The sequence below is a fragment of the Lipophrys pholis genome (assembly GCF_963383615.2).
Source record: "Lipophrys pholis genome assembly, chromosome: 19".
NCBI classification, from domain to species: domain Eukaryota; kingdom Metazoa; phylum Chordata; class Actinopteri; order Blenniiformes; family Blenniidae; genus Lipophrys; species Lipophrys pholis.
The window spans coordinates 25,338,081-25,359,096 of NC_137647.1; the positions used below are offsets into that span (position 1 = coordinate 25,338,081).

General features: G+C 46.0%; 1 protein-coding gene across 2 annotated transcripts in view; it reads right to left on the reverse strand.

Annotated features, from left to right (window-relative positions):
• Positions 1-19,620, reverse strand: part of rcn3 (reticulocalbin 3, EF-hand calcium binding domain) — a 21,492-nt gene extending 1,872 nt beyond the window's left edge. Inside the window, exons 1-8 of one of the 2 annotated variants that reach the window (XM_080488400.1) lie at positions 19,503-19,620; positions 18,367-18,616; positions 17,541-17,734; positions 16,608-16,780; positions 16,148-16,208; positions 15,975-16,066; positions 15,789-15,896; positions 14,911-15,083 (exon numbers count right to left, since the gene is read on the reverse strand). In XM_080488400.1, coding sequence (XP_080344526.1) covers positions 14,976-15,083; positions 15,789-15,896; positions 15,975-16,066; positions 16,148-16,208; positions 16,608-16,780; positions 17,541-17,734; positions 18,367-18,587 — 957 coding nt within the window. In that variant the 5' untranslated portion in view covers positions 18,588-18,616; positions 19,503-19,620 and the 3' untranslated portion in view covers positions 14,911-14,975. Of the gene's footprint in view, positions 1-14,910; positions 15,084-15,788; positions 15,897-15,974; positions 16,067-16,147; positions 16,209-16,607; positions 16,781-17,540; positions 17,735-18,366; positions 18,617-19,502 lie in introns of those variants that run through there. The other variant, XM_080488401.1, reaches the window with a different exon arrangement.
• Between the last annotated feature and the right edge of the window lie 1,396 nt (positions 19,621-21,016).

The window sequence follows — 21,016 nt, forward strand, 5'->3', positions numbered from 1 at the left end:
GAGAGCCCACAGGAAGGTGGAGAGCCCACAGAAAGGTGGCGCCCGGCGTGGGACATGAACCCTCTACCTTGAGATTGAGAGTCTCATGCTCTACCTACTGAGCTGGCTGGGACGGCGGACAACCCACCCTCTGAGAAATCACACCCTAACCCTAACCCTAAATACACACCCTAACCCTAACCCTAAATACACACCCTAACCCTAACCCTAACCCTAAATACACACCCTAACCCTAAACTCTAACCCTAAATACACACCCTAACCCTAACCCTAACCCTAAATACACATCCTAACCCTAACCACACACCCTAACCCTAAACCATAACCCTAAATACACACCCTAACCCTAAACCCTAACCCTAAATACACACCCTAACCCTAACCCTAAATACACACCCTAACCCTAACCCTAACCCTAAATACACATCCTAACCCTAACCACACACCCTAACCCTAAACCATAACCCTAAATACACACCCTAACCCTAAACCCTAACCCTAAAGACACACCCTAACCCTAACCCTAAATACACGCCCTAACCCTAAACCCTATCCCTAAATACACACCCTAACCCTAAACCCTAACCCTAACCCTAACCACACACCCTAACCCTAAACACTAACCCTAAATACACACCCTAACCCTAAACCCTAACCCTAACCACACACCCTAACCCTAAATACACACCCTAACCCTAAACCCTAACCATAAATACACACCCTAACCCTAAACCCTAACCCTAACCCTAACCCTAAATACACACCCTAACCCTAATCCCTAACCCTAAATACACACCCTAACCCTAAACCCTAACCCCAACCACACACCCTAACCCTAACCCTAACCCCTAACCCTAACCCTAAACCCTAGCCCTAACCACACACCCTAACCCTAAATACACACCTTAACCCTAAATACACACCCTAACCCTAAATACACACCCTAACCCTAACCCTAACCACACACCCTAACCCTGAACCCTAACCCTAAATACACACCCTAACTCTAAACCCTAAACCATAACCTTAACCACACACCCTAACCCTAAACCCGAACCCTAGCCACACACCCGAACCCTAAACCCTAACCCAAAATACACACCCTAACCCTAAATACACACCTTAACCCTAACCCCACACCCTAACCACACAACCTAACCCTAACCACACAACCTAACCCTAACCCAACACACTAACCCTAACCCCACACCCTAATCCTAACCCTAAAATTAAATAAATTGTTGTTTATGCACTTATCAAGTCGTGAGCTTTGTTTCTTCGAGCTCGCCACATCTTTGTAAAACTGCATTGATCATAAGCTAGATTTCCCACAATGCAAGGCGATTCTATTACATATATCCGGTACATCTATTATTACATTTGGCCCGTTGAGGGCAGCCATGATGCTGATGTGGCCGTCGGTGAAAATGAGTTTGACCCTCCTGGTGTAGAGTGTGCAGAGCAGGGTTCTCAAACTCGCGGCCCGTGGGCCATTTGCGGCCTGCGTGACAATATTTTATGGTCCACACATTGCTATGACAGTATAACGTTAGTGCAGCCCGATGGGACTGGACCTCCAACGCACAGCACGAGTGTATACATTCAATATGACATTGTGAGATCTCGAGTTGTTATGAGCATGACTTTACAAGATTTGTGGGCTGTAGGCACAGAAGGTTACCTGCATTATCTTATGCAAATAAAAACAGATGAATTGACAACAGCTTCGCAATTAGTGCAGACAACGTTAACGAGCAGGACAATGAGTAGATTGTCTCTCTTGCTCATACTGCAAACATGCCAAGCATTTCTTTTGACCGTACCCAACAGGAACACCATGGCAGGACGACACCCCACACAAAACCCTCTTCATTCCTGGTGGCCCACCCACAACTAACAAACCAAACTAAACTAGATGAACTGACCTGACATGAACTAAAAACAAAAACACAACACAACCATTACCAACACTACAAACCTAATATAACCTCCAATAATTACATCTAAAACACGACGAGCAGAAACTCCCATGATGCACTGCAGCGATGAGCTCCGCGCTGCAGTGCATCATGGGAGTTTCTGTTCTTCGCGTTTTAGATGTTGTTGGAGGTTATATTAGGTTTGTAGTGTCAAAGTAAAAGGCTCTCCAGGTATCACGTGAGTGTTATTCTCCGCATTGCTTGACATTCTTCAGACCATGAGTGTGAGTGGTGGGGCTTACAATCTTACTTAGTTCTTGTACCATTTCTCATTATGTAATGATCATAAACTCCTTTTGCTCAAATTGGTAGTTTTATTGATTGAATTTATTGAAATGTGGCGCTCCACAGCTTGCAGCGCTCAGGGATGTACTGCAGTGGGACCGAGGCTCAAGGAGCCCAGCAGAGGAACCAAAGAGCCGCGGGTTCCCGACCCCTGTTCTAGACATTCTGAGGGTCTCAACTGCTTCTTCTCTCAAGACAAATGTGGCTCAGATATGTGAGAAGAAGAGCTGCCAAGTCTCTGGCAGCAAGGAGGAGGCAAGAGAACCCATGTTCAGGAGAACCGTTCATGATCTTCATTCAATGTTCCATTCATGTTCAGTAGAAATCATTAAAACTCTTCATAATGACGTTTGAGGGTTTCTTGTACAACTTGTTTTGTGGAATCCCTGATGCCCCCTAGAGGGTGTAGAGCAGGGGACTCAGTCCTGTGCTTAAGGGCTGTAGATGAGTGTGGGCCCACTCTCCCCATCTGACTGCCCCCAGACAGGTGGGACAGTTGCAGTACGGAGGACTGTAGCTACTGTTTGTCCTAAACTCAACCTGCTGGTACTGGATCCACCCTTCCAAATGCACAAAAACATGCAGTACTTAGGAACTGTGCACAACAACTTTTCAACATCTTTTCATGGACATTTAAAAAAAAAAAAACGTCTGAATTGAATTGAATTCTCCTCTCACAGTCTGAGTTTCAGATCCCACCTTGTCTTCTGTTTACCCCACTGAACCATGACAATCTGCAGAGGTGGAAGGACTTGGAAAAGATTCTACTTTGAGTTCAATTACTTTGATAAAATATACATGTACAATTACCAGGCTAAAAATGTAATCAAATAAAAGTAAAAAGTACTAAGTACTCAGTATATAAAATGTACTCAGAGTAATAGTTACCCAGTTACTTTTTTGACAGCAGGAGAATGGTCTCTCCTGAGTAGTGCAAGAGAGTCAATGGTATATAAATATACCTCAGCCTCCAGTAGTGCTGGTCTGAACCAATCTACCCCTCAATAACTTGTTTATCCGTCCATCCATCCATCTCTCCATCCATCCATCCATCCATCCATCCCTCCATCCATCCATCCCTCCCTCCATCCATCCATCCATCCATCCATCCATCCATCCAGCTGGCTCCTCTGGATGTGGAGGAGCAGCGGCTCTACTCTGAGCTCCTCCCTGGTGACTGAGCTCCTCACCCTATCTCTAAGGGTGCGCCCAGCCACCCTACGGAGGAAACTCATTTCAGCCGCTTGTATCCGGGATCTCCTTCTTTCGGTTCATGACCCAAAGCTCATGACCATAGGTGAGGGTAGGAACGAAGATGGAGCGGTAAATCCAGAGCCTCGCCTTTTGGCTTCGCTCCTTCTTCACCACGACGGACCGATACAGCGACCGCATAACTGCAGACGCTGCACCGATCCGCCTGCCGATCTCACGCTCCATCTTCCCCCCACTCCTGAACAAGACCCCGAGATACTTGAACTCCTCCACCTGGAACAAGGGCTCTCCACCGACCTGAAGGGGGCAAGCCACCTTTTCCGGTGGAGAACCATGGCCTCGGATTTAGAGGCGCTGATCCTCATCCCAGTTGCGTCACACTCGGCTGCGAACCGCGCCAGTGCACGCTGAAGGTCCAGGTTTGATGAAGCCACCAGGACCACATCATCTGCAAAAAGCTGAGACGAGATCCTGTGGTCCCCAAGCCGGACCCCCTCCGGTCCCTGGCTGTGCCTAGAAATTCTGTCCATAAAAGTTATGAACAGAACCGGTTACAAAGGACAGCCCTACCAACGTGCACTGGGAACAGGTCCAACTTACTGCCGGCAATGTGAACCAAACTCCTGCTCCGGGCGTACAGGGACCGGACAGTCCTTAGCAAAGGGTCCTGGACTCCATACTCCCGGAGCACCCACCACAGGACGTCCCGAGGGACACGGTTGAACACCTTCTCCAGATCCACATGTGGACTGGTTGGGCGAACTCCTATGAGCCCTCGAGTACCCGGTGGAGAGTATAGAGCTGGTCCAGTGTTCCACTACCTGGACGAAATCCGATTTGTTCATCTTGGATCTGAGGTTCGACTAACGGCCGGATCCTCCTCTCCAGTACCCTGGAATAGACTTTCCCGGGGAGGCTGAGGAGTGTGATCCCCCTGTCATTGGAACACACCCTCCGATCCCCCTTCTTAAAAAGAGGGACCACCACCCCGGTCTTCCACTCCAGAGGAACTGTCCCCGACCACCACACAATGTTGCAGAGACGTGTCAGCCACGACAGTCCCTGCACATCCAGAGACTTAAGGAACTCAGGGCGAATCTCATCCACTCCCGGTGCCTTGCCACCGAGGAGCATAGCAACTGAGCAAAGTGATGGCTGAAATGTTATTGGTTAAAAGAAAATACATGTCTGGAAGCAGCATCCGGTGGAGAAGCAATGGAAGGAAGCGGACGGACCGTTTGGAAGTATTCATGGACAAAATATGATTAGCATCAGTCTGTGAATCAGATATTTTTCTTAGGCCTTTAGAGAAGGCCTTGCAGGCCCCGATGGCCACCACTGGGGAAAACTCAGCTTATACTGCATAATAATGCTGTTGCCATTCTTGTGCTTGAAGCCAACATGGTCCCTAAATGTGGCCAGGGGTTCACATCGGTTTGTTTGATAGTAATGTAAGAGCAGAAAGGCTCCCAGTCTGGTGCTGTGGTACCATCTCTATTGGTTAACTTATAAAGCAAACATTCATATGACGCAGTCTTTATCATCATGTTTACCCATTCTTTAAACTACGGGGCTTTGGGGTTTTCCGGTGTTTAGGAATAGCTCTAGTTGCCAATGAGACCCCAACTATGAGATAGAAAATGTTCCTTTTGATATGTTGCATCTGTCCTGTATCGCCCAGTAAACACAGTCTTGGACAAAGTGTCCCAGTTCTTTATAACCAATCATTGAGAATGTGTACAACAATCATCTAGAAGTGTTTGATAATCCAACATTCCCACAGACAATGTATGAAAGTACCATTGTCGTTTTTACATTTCCAACACAGCTGGCTATTCTAATTTATTCAATCTCACAGGGGTCCAATAATATCTTTGTAGAATCTCGTATTTTGTCAATTTTCCTGTACATTACATTAAAAAAGGAGACCAGCTCATGTTCCCCCACAATTCCTTGCGGCGACAACATTTAAAAGGAACCCGCTCATCGGAGCGTTCAGGGAAACTCAGGATGACTGAAAAAGGAGCAGATCATGTAAGTTACCAAAGCAATAATCTGCCTAGAACAACTAGAAATCATTTAGAACCCAAATGAACTTGTTCTAAACCATTTTCAGAAACTTGTAGTTCTTTCCCCACCATGGCAGACGTCACTAACTAGAGCCGCCGTCGCTTTATTATGACGTCACTAAGTGAAAGTGTGACTGCCTCACCACCGTGATCTCCTTTACTAACTCCTTTAGGAAGCCTCCTAACACCTTTCACTAACTCCTTTAGGAAGCCTCCTAACACCTTTACTAACTCCTTTAGGAAGCTTCCTAACACCTTTCACTAACTCCTTTAGGAAGTCTCCTCACACCTTTCACTAATTCCTTTAGGAAGCCTCCTAACTCCTTTAGGAAGCCTCCAAACACCTTTACTAACTCCTTTAGGAAGTCTCCTATCACCTTTACTAACTCCTTTAGGGAGCATCCTAACACCTTTACTAACTCCTTTAGGAAGCCTCCTAACACCTTTCACTAATTCCTTTAGGAAGCCTCCTAACACCTTTACTAACTCCTTTAGGAAGTCTCCTATCACCTTTACTAACTCCTTTAGGGAGCATCCTAACACCTTTACTAATTCCTTTAGGAAGCCTCCTAACACCTTTCACTAATTCCTTTAGGAAGCCTCCTAACACCTTTACTAACTCCTTTAGGAAGCCTCCTAACACCTTTCCTAACTCCTTTAGGAAGCCTCCTAACACCTTTACTAATTCCTTTAGGAAGCCTCCTAACACCTTTCCTAACTCCTTTAGGAAGCCTCCTAACACCTTTACTAACTCCTTTAGGAAGCCTCCTAACACCTTTCCTTAACCCCGTGATGTCATCCAGGGGTTAAGGTAAAGTCCATGGATAAGGAGACAGGAGGGACGTTCTGGACGTACTCTCAGAGTTGTACTCCAGGGAAAATGTCGTTCTGCCCTTGACACCATTGAATTACTACTGATTATGGATGAACTCGATGCCAAATCAACACTTGAAGAACTCAGCACGACCATTGACAGCTTGGCTGTGGCAAAGCACCTGAAGCGATGGCATTCCACCAGATCTAGTCAAACGTTCCAAGACCACCCTTCTGCAGCAACTACATGCCGTTCTTTGTCACTGTTGGAGAGAGGGAGGTGTGCCATACAGTATAGTCCCACTGTAAGAGAACAAGGGCAAGAGGAGTGACTGTAACAACTACAGAGGATTCTCCATTCCGAGCATTGTAGGAACAGTGGATGCCTGAGTCGTGCTAGTGCGCCTTACACAACTCGGAGAGCGCGTCTTCCCTGAGTCCTAGCCTGGCTCTCGAGCAGAGCATTCCATAGTTGACATGATCTTCTTCCTTTGCCAACTGCAGGAAAAATTCAGAGAACAAAAGCCTCTGTACATCTTCTTCATAGACCTTACAAAAGTGTTTGACCTGGTCAGCAGGGAAGGGCTCTTCAGTATCCTGGTGATAATTGGATGCCCCCAAAAACTACACGGCATGATCAGGTCCTTCCACGACAGCATGAAGGCGACAGTGCAACAGGAAGGCAGCATGTCTGAGCCCTTTGGCATCATAAGCGGTGTGAAACAAGACACCCACCCTCTTCGGGGTCTTCTTTTCCCTGTTTCTGAAGCACACATTTGGGTCTGTACCTGCAAACCAGATCAGATTATCAATGTAATAATCAGCATGTGAACGAGGAAAGTTCAATCATTTTAAGCTGTGTACAAATTAAATAAACTTTTCAGAGTTTCATCATCATGACATAAAGTAATTTGAATCAGAGTTTCTCTTAGACTCTTCCTGAATCATTTTGAAGTTAAGAATTCCTTGCAGGGAACTTTAAGGCTGAGATAGGATCTCTGAGAGACTCTGAGACGTTTCCTGAATACGGACACTGGACTTCACGGATGATGTTGTCATCACTTCACATACAGAGCAACAGCTCCAGACAGAGCAACAGTTTCTCCCAAGCCTGCATTGACTTTGGGCTTTCAATCAGCCTGAAACAGACCGCTGTGCAGCCCAGGATGTGGACACGCTCCCTGTATCCATGTTCTACTCATAATTCTGTTCTGCTCACTTTGTTCAGATCCCAAGGTTCCCCTGGGATTCTGATGCAAACTGTTGGCATCTCATTATGAAAGTTATGCCACAGGTTAAGAAGAATGTACGCTGCATGCCATTATCGTTTCATTTTGTTAGCTTTTTTCTGTTATTTTCTTCATATGGACATTACTCAAGCTAAAAATTAAACATAGATAAAACTGTGGCTATGGATAAAAGGGAAGAATCTCACAAACATTTAAGTTTCAAAGTGAATTCAAACGGCCTGAAGAAGGCACTAAATACTTGGGTAGCCAAATCCCCCGCTACTGGAAGATCTGTACAACATAAACTACAAAGGTGTTATTTACAGTATAGGCCGAGACCTCTGACGATGGTCAACACTCCCGCTACCACTGCTCGGCCGCATTGAAAGTTTATGCATGAGTGTTCTTCCCAAGCTCCTGTATCCATTTCAGATGCTGCCTGTTGAAATCCCAAAGTCAACATTTGATCAATTAGACAAGTTCATCTCAACATTCATATGGGAAGGAAGACGGCCCAGAGTTAGACTACAATCACTATAATCATCTTAACTATCTCGGGGCTCAAGCTTCCAAATCTTAAATATTATTTCTGGGCTGCACAACTGAAACCTAAAACAACATGGATTCTGGATTCATATCTACTCGCTGGGTTGAGCTTGAGTAAAGCCTCTGCAGTCCCCCGCTGCAGGTCCAGAGGCCTCATTTATAAAACCTTGCATAGGATTCCAACAAAGAATGTACGTGCGCTCAGAAGTAGAAAACGGCGTGCGCCCAAAACTTTTGGGATCTCTGAAATACAACAACCCAGGATACCCGCACTCCCGGCTGGACATACTGGATTCCAGTGTACGCAGAGTGGATTTGAGGGTTATCCGACCGTTCCAGAGACTCTCCCCACAGTCATCGGTCAAATTCGAACCGTTCAATACACAATCCATAACTGATAAAGCCTCCCTGATTGAAGAACACATCAGGGAGAACTGACTCAATGTTTTGTGTCTGACCTAAACCTGGCACCAGCCCGAAGTCTTCTCCACCCTGAATGAAGCCTGTCCCCCCAGCTACACCTACTTGGAGGCAGCTCGGAGAACTGGCTGCGGTGGTGGATTGGCTGTCCTCTACTGAAAAGACCTCCAGCTGTCTCCATCTCGCTGCCTACAACATCCTCCTGCGAGTGTCTGGGATTTAACTGCAAGCCTCCCCTTCCCATGACGGTTCTCCTCATCTCCAGACCTCCAAAACCCAAGCCAGCCTTCATCCCAGAACTATCTGCTCTCCTCACTACTCTCTGTTCCACCTCTGCCAATGCCAGACTCTTGGGTGATTTAAACACCCATGTGGACCCCCCCCCCCCCCCCCCCCCCCATGCCATTTTGCTGCTGACTTTCTCCAGCTGCTGGACTCCCTCAACCTGCAACAACACCTTGATGTTCCCACACATTCCAGGGGACACACACTGGACCTAGTCATCTCCAACTCCGCCCCCATCAGAATCCTACAGGTCTACGACCTTGGTGTTTCCGACCACAAGATCGTGTCAATGGAGCTGCCCTTTCCCTCCCCCCATACCAATCTGAAGCAGAAATCTGAAAAACATCAACATGGATGCCTTGACACTCGATCTTCATCATGTCTCCTCCGGCTCTGCTGACTCCCTCTCTGTTACTGACTCTGTGGATTTCTACAACCAGTCCCTGAGCAGCCTGCTGGACTCCCACGCCCCCCTAACATCAAGGCATATTTCATTCTCACGCTCAGCACCCTGGTACACCTACGAGCTGTGAAAGATGAAGACGGCCGGGTGGGTCCTGGAGCAGCGGTTCAAGGCCTCTGGACTGACTGTTCACAAGCAGGCATACAAAGAACACAAGAGGGAGTATGCAGAAGCTCTGAGGAACCCTACGGTCCGGGTACTACTCTGCCAACATCATCAGCAGCCCTGGTAACTCCAAACAACTCTTTTCCACCATAAATCAGCTCCTCAAACCCCCGTCCACCCCTGACCCCCCCCCCCCCCCCCCCCCCCCCCCCCCACTCTGAGGCCACTGAGGAGAGATGTAATATGCACATGACCTTTTTCAGGGAAAAAGTTGCAAACATTCGCCTCCACCACCATCCGGCCCCATCGAACTGCTGACCCACTGTCTGAGCCTGTCCAGCCCCAACAGCCCCTCTGCTCCTTCACTACAGTCACACAGGAAGAGGTGGAAGGCTGTACAAGGAAAATGAAGCCATCCTCCTGAGCCCTGGACCCTTTTCCTTCATTCCTGCCGAAGGCCAACATCTCTGCTATCTTTCCACTCATCACCAGGATCATTAACCACTCCCTCCTGGCTTTGACACGGTCGACCACTCTCAGAGTCAGTACTCAACTGGTTTATCTCATTTCTAACTAATAGAACTGAGTACGTTGCCCTGAGCAGAGCAAAATCTTACACCCACAACGTCACCTGCGGTGTTCCTCAGGGCTCAGTGCTGGGCCCCGCCCTCTTTTCCCTCTACCTACTCCCCCTGGGAAATGTCATCCATTGGAATACCATTCCATTGCTATGCCGATGATACTCAGCTCTACCTCCGAACACTCCCTACATCCTCCGCTCCCCAGCCAACATCCACCCTGACCAGCTGCCTGGAGGAGATGGAGGCTTGGATGAAGCTCAACTTCCTGCAGCTGAACGCTTCCAAATCTGAAGCCATCCTCATTGGCACACCACATCAGGTCCGCTCCTCCACCATCACTAGCATCGCCTTCTCTGGCCAAAACATCGCCCTCTCCACATGCGTCACCAACCTGGGAGTTCAAATGGACTCAAAGCTCACCTTTGACACCCACATCAAACACATCTGCAAGGCCTGGTTCTACCACCTCAGGAACATCTAACTCCTCTGCAAGGCCTGGTTCTACCACCTCAGGAACATCTAACTCCTCTGCAAGGCCTGGTTCTACCACCTCAGGAACATCTAACTCCTCTGCAAGGCCTGGTTCTACCACCTCAGGAACATCTAACTCCTCTGCAAGGCCTGGTTCTACCACCTCAGGAACATCTAACTCCGCCCAACACTCACTCTGGCTGATGCAGAGAAGCGAGTCCATGCCTTAGTCTCCTCAAGGCTGGACTACTGCAACGCACTCCTCATTGGGATCTCTGGCAAGAGCCTCCAAACACTGCAGTACATCCAGAGCAGCAGCCAGGATCCTGATGAGGGTCCGAAAACACGACCACATCACCTCCATCCTGAAATCCCTTCACTGGCTCCCTGTCCAACTCAGAATTGAGTACAAGGTCTCCCTCCTCACCCACCAATGCATCTAGTCACTCTAGAGAGTGACATCATGGAGGTCAGAGGAGAGTGACATCATGGAGGAGAGTGACATCATGGAGGTCAGAGGAGATTGACATCATGGAGGTCAGAGGAGAGTGACATCATGGAGGAGAGTGACATCATGGAGGTCAGAGGAGAGTGACATCATGGAGAGTGGCATCATGGAGAGTGACATCATGAAGGTCAGAGGAGAGTGACATCATAGAGGAGAGTGACATCATGGAGGTCAGAGGAGAGTGACATCATAGAGGAGAGTGACATCATGGAGGTCAGAGGAGGGTGACATCATGGAGGAGAGTGACATCATGGAGGTCAGAGGAGAGTGACATCATGGAGAGTGGCATCATGGAGGAGAGTGACATCATGGAGGTCAGAGGAGAGTGACATCATAGAGGAGAGTGACATCATGGAGGTCAGAGGAGGGTGACATCATGGAGGAGAGTGACATCATGGAGGTCAGAGGAGAGTGACATCATGGAGAGTGGCATCATGGAGAGTGACATCATGAAGGTCAGAGGAGAGTGACATCATAGAGGAGAGTGACATCATGGAGGTCAGAGGAGAGTGACATCATGGAGGAGAGTGACATCATGGAGGAGAGTGACATCATGGAGGTCAGAGGAGAGTGACATCATGGAGGAGAGTGACATCATGGAGGAGAGTGACATCATGGAGGTCAGAGGAGAGTGACATCTTGGAGAGTGGCATCATGGAGAGTGACATCATGGATGTCAGAGGAGAGTGACATAATGGAGACCAGGCAGCACCCCAGCTCACCACTGAACACTAAAACAGCCTCATGGTCGTGACGCCACCGTGTGTCAGAGTGTCGGAGAGGAAGGAGACATTTTGTTGGAGACACAGCAGAACGATAAAGTTCAGTTTTATCTGCTTATTAAATGTATAAATTACATATTGGAACAGGGACTGTAAAATGACTTTATGTTTTATCTTCAGTCACTAGAGGTGGAGGAGGAGGGTGGAGGAGGTCGTCTGTCTCCAGCTCCAGAGCGTCCAGAGCGCATGACTGTGTAGAGCAGCCACACTGCAGCTTTACTCACTGTGGCTGTCACCTCACTATTTATGTGTTTACTCTGGAATTAGACTGATTGTTACTCACTTTGTCACAATTAATAATCAATCAGTTCTATCCACCGCTCTGTATCATTAATAATCAATCAGTTCTATCTACCGCTCTGTATTATTAATAATCAATCAGTTCTATCCACCGCTCTGTATTATTAATAATCAATCAGTTCTATCCACCGCTCTGTATCATTAATAATCAATCAGTTCTATCCACCGCTCTGTATCATTAATAATCAATCAGTTCTATCCACCGCTCTGTATCATTAATAATCAATCAGTTCTATCCACCGCTCTGTATCATTAATAATCAATCAGTTCTATCCACCGCTCTGTATCATTAATAATCAATCGGTTCTATCCACCGCTCTGTATCATTAATAATCAATCGGTTCTATCCACCGCTCTGTATTATTAATAATCAATCAGTTCTATCCACCGCTCTGTATCATTAATAATCAATCAGTTCTATCCACCGCTCTGTATCATTAATAATCAATCAGTTCTATCCACTGCTCTGTATCATTAATAATCAACCAGTTCTATCCACCGCTCTGTATCATTAATAATCAATCAGTTCTATCCACCGCTCTGTATCATTAATAATCAATCAGTTCTATCCTCTGTATAGTTTGAAGATGAAAGTTTAACATATGAACATGGTTCTACTGATTCAGTAGGAACGTTCCACTAAAGAAACATCTAGAACTCTGCAGCTCGGTTGTTTATGATCACATGGATCAATAAGTGTGATATTTGAAGATATTAAATATCTGAGATGAATCTGGTTCAATTCTCCACCTCACCATCAGCACCACCAGGTTCTCCGTCTCCAGAATGTGCTGCTCAAGGTTCTAAGTTGGCGTACCGGGACCAACATTCTCCAGCTCAGTTTATTTGTTTACATTACAAACGTTTAGTGGGAAGTGGCGTACGTATCTTTCAGGACCTTTAGTGCTTCAGCAGCCTTTAGAGACGAGGCTCCAGATCTGTGGACTGACGGAAACTCAGATGAGCAGCTGGACTGAAACCACATTAAAAATATGGAGAAGAATTCAAATATAATTTGGGTTGCTTAAAGAAATATCAGCTCTAACTAATAATGTATTTATGAACGTATCATATATCGATGTAGGATTTGAAAATTGGGCTAAATCTAGGATCACCAACTTCACAGAAATGAAAACTTCAAATCATTTACACAATTAAGAAAGGAATTTACTCCTCAAAACATATTTGTTTAGATACCTGCAATTATGATCCTTTCTCATGAAACACAAAGAGTAGAACAATGGGATTAAACCCAGCCTAATCCAGCATTCTTTCATTCAAATGCATTCAGGAGATAAGAAGTCAAAAATCAGAGGCCAAATCTACTGCTTATTTACACGTATCAAACCTAATGACATGTCAAAGACAAAAAGACGATGGGAAGTAGAAACCAACACCAACTTACAAGACGATGAACGGGAAGAAATGTGCTAAAGCCCATGAAGTACACGAACTCCAATATGGGAGGGAATTCAAACAGAAAATACCCATGAGATATTTCTGCACATCTTAAATGATGGCAAAGATAGGCCCACAGTACCCAGTACCCTACCCACAGTACTCAGTACCCTCCGCAGTATCCTACCCACAGTACTCAGTACCCTCCGCAGTATCCTACCCACAATACCCAGAACACTACCCACATAACCTGTACCTTACCCACAGTACTCAGTACCTAACCTAATACCCTACCCAGTACCCAGTCCAATACCCTACCCTGGAACATCGAAATTGGGAATCACACTCATATATTCTGGACCTGTTCTAAATTACGTTCATTTAGGGAAAAAATGTTTGAGGAATCAGTAAAAAGTATCACAAGTACATGATGAAAGATGGAGCCACAAACGTCAAATAGGTGGATGGACAAAGTCTGGCAAGTCTTCCAAATGGAACAAGTAAGATATTCTTTAAGAATACAAAAAGAAGTTTTTGTTGGAAGATGGCCCCTCGGCTGGACACGCCGTGGTACTGACACGGATCAGACCACCTCGCTGACCCCCCCAATATAGTCCTTTGGTTCAGCTTATCTTTTGTTTAGTTTTAATTGCTTCAGACCTTTAGAGACAGCTGGACAGATAGAGGACGACGTAGTTGGGACGTGTGTTAATGAATGAGATGGATTGATATCATTTTGATTCGCTTGAATTGTATGACTCAAATAAGAATTACATCCATAGAAAAAAGATTCTTTTATTGTGAAATCCCAAAAAGTCAGTAACAGAACTCTTCATTCAGAAACTCACCTTGTTGTACATTTCATACACCTTGACAGTCTCATGAGGACGGCGGTGTGTAGAAACCACCTGTGAACTTGTTGGACTTGTGGACAAACAGTAATGTTCCAACTGGGTGTCAGTGCAGGTTGGACATTATCACAGGTAGCGCTTTACTTTGGACACGTGGGGTTTGACCTGATCTTCAGAGCGCTGGATGTCTGTCAGGGTCGTGAAATGAAAAGCAGCTGGATGTTCACCAGTGTCACCTGGACTCACATACACGGTATGTCGCTGCTTTGTGAAGTGGATGTGAAGACGATCATACATGGTCGTCATACCCTCGACCCCAGCCCAACTTCCAAGTCCAACCCTTAAAGTATCAAGCCTCCGCCGCCCGCTGGAGGGTGCTCCAGCCCTGCCGCTCTCCAGCCCCACCGCCCACCACCCTCCAGCCCCGCTGCCCCCCACCCTCCAGCCCTGCCGCTCTACAGCCCCACCGCCCTCCAGCCCCCTACTGCCCTCCAGCCCCTCTCCCCCCACCCTCCAGCCCCGCCGCCCACCACCCTTCAGCCCCGCTGCCCCCCACCCTCCAGCCCCGCTGCCCCCCACCCTCCAGCCCACCTCCCCCCACCCTCCAGCCCACCTCCCCCCACCATGGAAGCAGAATCTCCACAGAGTGAAATGTAACCCAACTCCAGTGGGATTTGATCAAAGTTCATCGTGTCTCTTCGTTAGATCTTCACCGTAATTGGTCGCCTGACTGCCCACAAACATGTTCCAGTTGCCCAGAATCTCCTTCTTGGTGATTTTCCCGTCCTGAGGTTTGATGATCAGAGTTATGATTGACAGGAAAGAGGGAGGAGGAGGGAAAGACAGAGAACATGGAGAAGCTGATTAACCCACAATTAACCCAACCCTTTCCATGACAGAAGCATTACTGTCAGTAATCACTAGTGACTGCACACAATGGTGCTGTCACCTTCATACTGAGCAACACAATCTGCTCACAAAGTTTAAGACACATGTTTTATATGATTATAACTCCTGAATGTACTACGTTCACCACCGAGCGTCAACCTCTTGAAGAGGTGTTGCTTCATTGGCTGCTCTTCAGTACCCTGAGCTTGTACTCAGCTGGGTTACTCACATGAGTAGTAGTTACTTTCCAAGTGCTAAACTCAGCGTTAGTCAATGTTAGAGTGCAGTGTTGTTGTAATGACGTACCACCAACGAGGATTACAGCTTCTAAAGTTACCAGCTGCTGGTTTGGCTAACAGAACCTCCTGCCATCCCTTTGAGCCACGCAACATAGTTGATGGTGAGAATACGTCGTGCTGAGCGTCGTGTAGTTTTAATCACAAGGCCACAGACTTGGCATTCTTACAAATTAAATGTCTTGCAGCATTTTCACAAGATGAAACATCTTTAGCTGGAAGCTGAATGTTGGCTGTTGGCCTGGACATGCTGGTAGTCCCACGATTCTTCTAAGACAATGTGATTTTGCTGTGTCAGCAGTTCTACCTTGTCTGTGTCTGTTTCGTGTATCAAGTGTTTGGCTTCGTTGTCGGCGTGGTCGACCTCTCCTGGGAGGACCCAGTAGGCCACTTCACCTGCATCCAGGTAGCCGTCCTGCAGGAGAAGAGACAGCGAGCACCATCACTGCACTATCCAGCTCTGGCCATGCCATGCTGTGGAGTCCCGCTGTACCTTGTTGGTGTCCCGGACTTCAGAGAAATGTTTCCTCTCGGTCTGCACCCAGTCGGGTTCGCTCTCCCCGGCCTCTGGGGAGTACATGTCACCTGTGGAGCAGAAGAGCGACATTGAGGAGACTTCCTCCTGCTGAGTGGAAACAACTGGGAGAAGACAAGCGGCCACGTTACCGATGTATTCCATCAGGTTGACCTTTCCATCTCCGTCCTTATCGATGTCCTCCATCGTTTCCTGGAGGAAACATGTGGGTCAGTTCTTTCACTGAAGCGAGGACAGAAAATGCTTGGAATTCATCTCCACAACAAATTTAGAATTTCAAATGTTTCGTTCAACAAATAATTTGCAGTTTCAGCTTCAATCAGGATTTCTCCTTCAAACCTCGAGGGACAAGACACCCTGAAGTTCTCTGGTTCCTTCTAATGAACTGATATCAGCAGCGCATGGCATGCAAGAGATGACGAGCCTGGTGTCAAATAACAAGCATATGATGCTGCATACAGGCAGACTGAATTTATTCCTTCCTTTATTCCTATGGTTAGTGTGTTAGCTTGCTATGCTAACCCTGAGAACATGGCGTGTTTCTGGAGTAGACGTTTGAGAAGACACGACAAAGGAAGCGACGGCTTGTACCTGAATGACCACGTCTCTCATGTAGTCGAACTCCTCTGGGTGGAGGAAGGCCGTGAACTCCTCCCGTGTGGCGATCCCGTCTCCGTCCCGGTCGGCCGACTTGAAGCGCCGTTGGTCGCGGGCGAGCATGTTCCTGTACGTGGCCTTCTCCTCCACATCATCAAATTCCTCACCTGCAAGAAGAAAACAACTTTTCCTCAAACATCTCCATGGTGACGCCACTTGATTTGGCCTGATCCAACAACAGAAGGGCTTCGGTTCTCTTCTAAACGTCACTTTGTTTTTGGTCGTTTTTCCTTATTTTTGCTTCAGACCACAGATATGAAATAATTCAGGTTAATCACATCATTTTTGTAAATTAATTGTCATTATTTGCATTTTATATCATGATACCAAGACAAACCTTGAAATGACTGATGTGTCCCTGCAGTATGAAATCAATCTGGAGCTGGTCCCAACAGCTCCGGATTATTGGTCCCAATTAATGACAAATATCTGAATATTGCTAAAGCCGGTTCAGCGGAGCAGCAGGGCCATTTCAGTGTAAAGTGAAACTTATGCTCCATCAGTATTTATCACTATACTGATTTGAACTACATCTGGCAGCCCCAGTACCAATCAATAAAATACCACACCTCTAAATATTTGAGGGTTCTTCAGTTTTATTCCTAAAAATGTAATATTCATCAGTCAATCCCAGAAGAAAAGTCCTAATTTGACCATTCATTAAAATCAGCAGGAACATTGCGTTCCCACTGGAACCCCCTCGTCCAGTTCATGACGCATTGGTTTGTGAAACTGAAGGGTTGTGACGTCAAGCTCAGGATCCTCACTTTGAGTTGGTCAATGAGGCGCCGGTTGGTTCCAACAGGTCCACAATCAACCTGCTCACTAGTTGGTGACATTAACACGTCATTAGACTCGGACGGTTACCCAGGTAGTATCCGTAGGTGGTGTTCTTGTACTCCTCCCAAGCTATCTTGTCGTCTCCGTTCTTGTCGTAGTCCTTCCAGTGCTTGTTGACGTTCTCCTCGATGTACCTCCTCTGCCGGTGTTTGATCCAGTAGTGCAGCTCCTCGTGGCTGATGTAGCCGTCCTTGTTGATGTCGATACGATCCACAATCTTCCTGTGGGGCGAAAAGGTTTCAGGGTCACCACTACCGATCCTCTATTCTTTAGAATCAGGAGCGACTTTGTCGTCCACGTATCCATCTACATCCACATCGACAACTCTTACAAGCTGTCCAGTGTCTCACTGGGTTCTTTTACAGATGAACATTAAAGCTCAAAGCAGCTCGGTCGCTCCTGATGCTTCCTTTACTGCGTATTTATATAGAAGTGGTTCTAAAGTCATGAAGCCACACAGAGGCTAAACAATTACAAACAACAACCAGCTTCACTCAGACATGCAACATGCTGCAGTTCCTGATTTGTCCACAGGGGGCAGGCTTTTTTGAATGAAGTAGAGATCAGTGAAAGCTGGCCGCATTTAATTTTCTTCCAACAAGAAAAGTATCGTTAAAGCCAAATCTTGATGGTGAGACCATGAAGGATTATGTAAGAAGATCGGGTTGTAGGTATTAAACCTTACAGGGTCAGTATTTATTTAGCTGTACTTCACTGTTTGAAAGAAATAATCCTCCAAAATTCTCTGAATGATTCTCCATTTCTCTGTAGATTACTCAGTGCCTGTCTTTTCCAATTTGTCGTTTCTGTAAAACTGGAGAATGCGATTTCTAAAGAAATATAAAAAACCTACGCCAATCTGGCCTTGCTCTCCTCGGGGGTCAGCTGGTCGAAGGTCTTGGCCTCCTCTTTGCCCAGGAAGGCCTCGTGGTCGTACTGGAAGCCGTGGGCGTCGTCATGGGCGTGGTCGCTCAGGTCAGCCGCATGATGGACGCGCTTCTCCTGAGGCGGGACGGCGAAGGCCGCGGCGGCGAGGAAGATGCAGAAGGACGCTAGCGAGCGCAACCGCATCATGACGGACGTCTCTGCTACGTCCTGGTACTCTGCACAACACAACATTTCACTCAACGGTAAAACCCTGTTTAAAACGGAAGCCAACAAACCCTAAGGCTGGCTAGCTTGGTAATACCACCTTCTGCCACTAGAGGGTGTAATGAGAGCTGCTATTTTTATATTAGTTGTGCCTCCAAGGTACAATGACAAGAAAGGAATTCTGATCCTTCTGATCCTCTCAAGTGAGAAAAAGCAGAGTCAACACTGTGAGATCATTTATTGTGAGTGAGCGTTATATTTAAAACCGTAGCCGTCCCCTCATTCAGATAATGCTGCGCTAACACAACTGAATCACTTACCGTTAACTTTTTGGCTCATTTTAATAAACAAAAGGAACTGAAATTGCTGATGATGAAGTGTATATGAGCACAAGCGTTAGTATGAAATGATGTTTTCAAGCATTTTAATTAGTTTCAAAGTGGTTCTGTACTTATTTCATTCTTTTATGTTAGCTTTGTGAACAAATGTATAATAAAAGATTAATGTCATATCTAGAATTCAGGATGGTCATGTATTTAATAAGATACAAGCAAATTGTTAAAATTGAGATAAATACTTCTGATAATAACGACTTTGATTATAAATGTGAGTAATATGGCCTTCCATTATATTAAAGCAATGTTTCCATAAAAAATAAACCTTTTGAGGTGTGGAAACGAAATGTTCACTGAAGCTGAATCCAGAGTGAAACGTGAGCGTGTTGAAGCTCAAACTGAGACAGAAAACTGCTCGAATGTGAACTTTTATTGTTCCTGAGAGAAAAGCTGGGATTGATCCTCACTGACCAACTAAACCAGCGCGCACACGGAAACTGCTGCACGTTGACGTCACTGCTTTAGCTGAGTTTAATGATGAAAAGCATTATAGTAAACTTACAGCTTGTGCGTGACCCGGGTCGATCCTCCGTGCGTGAGCCCAGCTCCGTGCGTGAGATCCGCTCCTCGCTGCGTCCGCGTTGGCACTTCACAGCTTTAAATAAGGGCGACAGGAGGGCGGGACGACGTCCTCGAACCGACCAATCACAGCGGGGTGTAACTGAATTCTAACCAATAGGAAGCGGGCTTGGCTGTAGAGGAATCCGAGCTGAGCTGTGATTGGTTGGTAACCGCCACGTTGTCATGTAAATGACCTGAGTTTGGACTTCGGTTCATTTCGGCTGATTTCGGCCTAAAAAGCGAGGAGCCGAAGTTGGAACGAGCGTCGTTGAGCCGAGAGGGTTGCCAGATATTAGCGACAGTTTCCTGCACAAATACGAATAAAACGCCCTGATCAAAAACCCCAAATCAAAACCTAAAGTTTCACAACACATCAACAAAACATAGGAACTCAAACAAGTGTTACACAAAAACCACAAAGGCCAATCATCCAACAAAATAACCAACACGGACAAACTACATCAATTCTGAATTAAGAAAAAAAAAACTATAAAGTTTTAAAAATCAGCCTCTTTTCTTCGAGAAAATATTCTAGAATTCGTGAAACTTAGAAGCACAGAAATTTTACTTTAATTATTTATCATCATAATCTCTCATCGAAATCCTCCAATTTAATTCTAAATACACATATAAAGTCAGTTCTTCTATTTTCTTTTTCTGTTTCACTCTTTTTCCTTCCTTTTTTTGTCATATGATAATTTACTTGTTTGCCTTAGAAAATATTTCATTTTATTTGAGTTCTGCTGAAATCGATCGTATAGATTTTTCTTTATTAAAGTTTAAAAAGATTAACAGAGCAGCGGATATTCCCTTTTTAATTTTTGTCTTATATTAACGAAGAAAACTTTATTTTTTGACGATTTTTTTTTAAATGTGGAATCTTTTCTTTAAAAACTGCCTGATTATGAGATGAATCTACATTTAGAGACCCAAATAAGAAATACTCCAAACGAGCCCAATCTGGCAACACAGCCTCGAACACGCAGCGGGAAGCAGTTGTACAGTCTGCCGTTAAAAGAAGTAAAGCTCCGCGGTTTAAAGATATATATTCAGTTTTTTTAATAAAAAATTCAACTTTGTTCATTGACTTGGAAATAAGTGTGAATTCCCAGTTCAGAGGAAAAGTGGAATGGGAGCAGGTCTCAGGGATGTTCTGGAAACACGAGTCAGAACCATCCAGAACCTCCTTGGTTAGAAAACCAAGCCGTCCACGCTGTTATGGTTTAAAAACCAAACTGCTCCGCTCTGAACCAGAATCCAGACCTCCAAATGGAACACCCTTTCCCTCCCGTGACCGAGTGCAATGAGAAATACAAACTGTACTCTGTTACTACAAACTTCATTTATTCATCACAGTACAAGGACTGCATGTTTCCTAGGCAACGACCGTCAAATTCATCACAAATAACGAGAAGAAGAAGCAGCTATTACAGATCAATATTCATCTACCAAAGA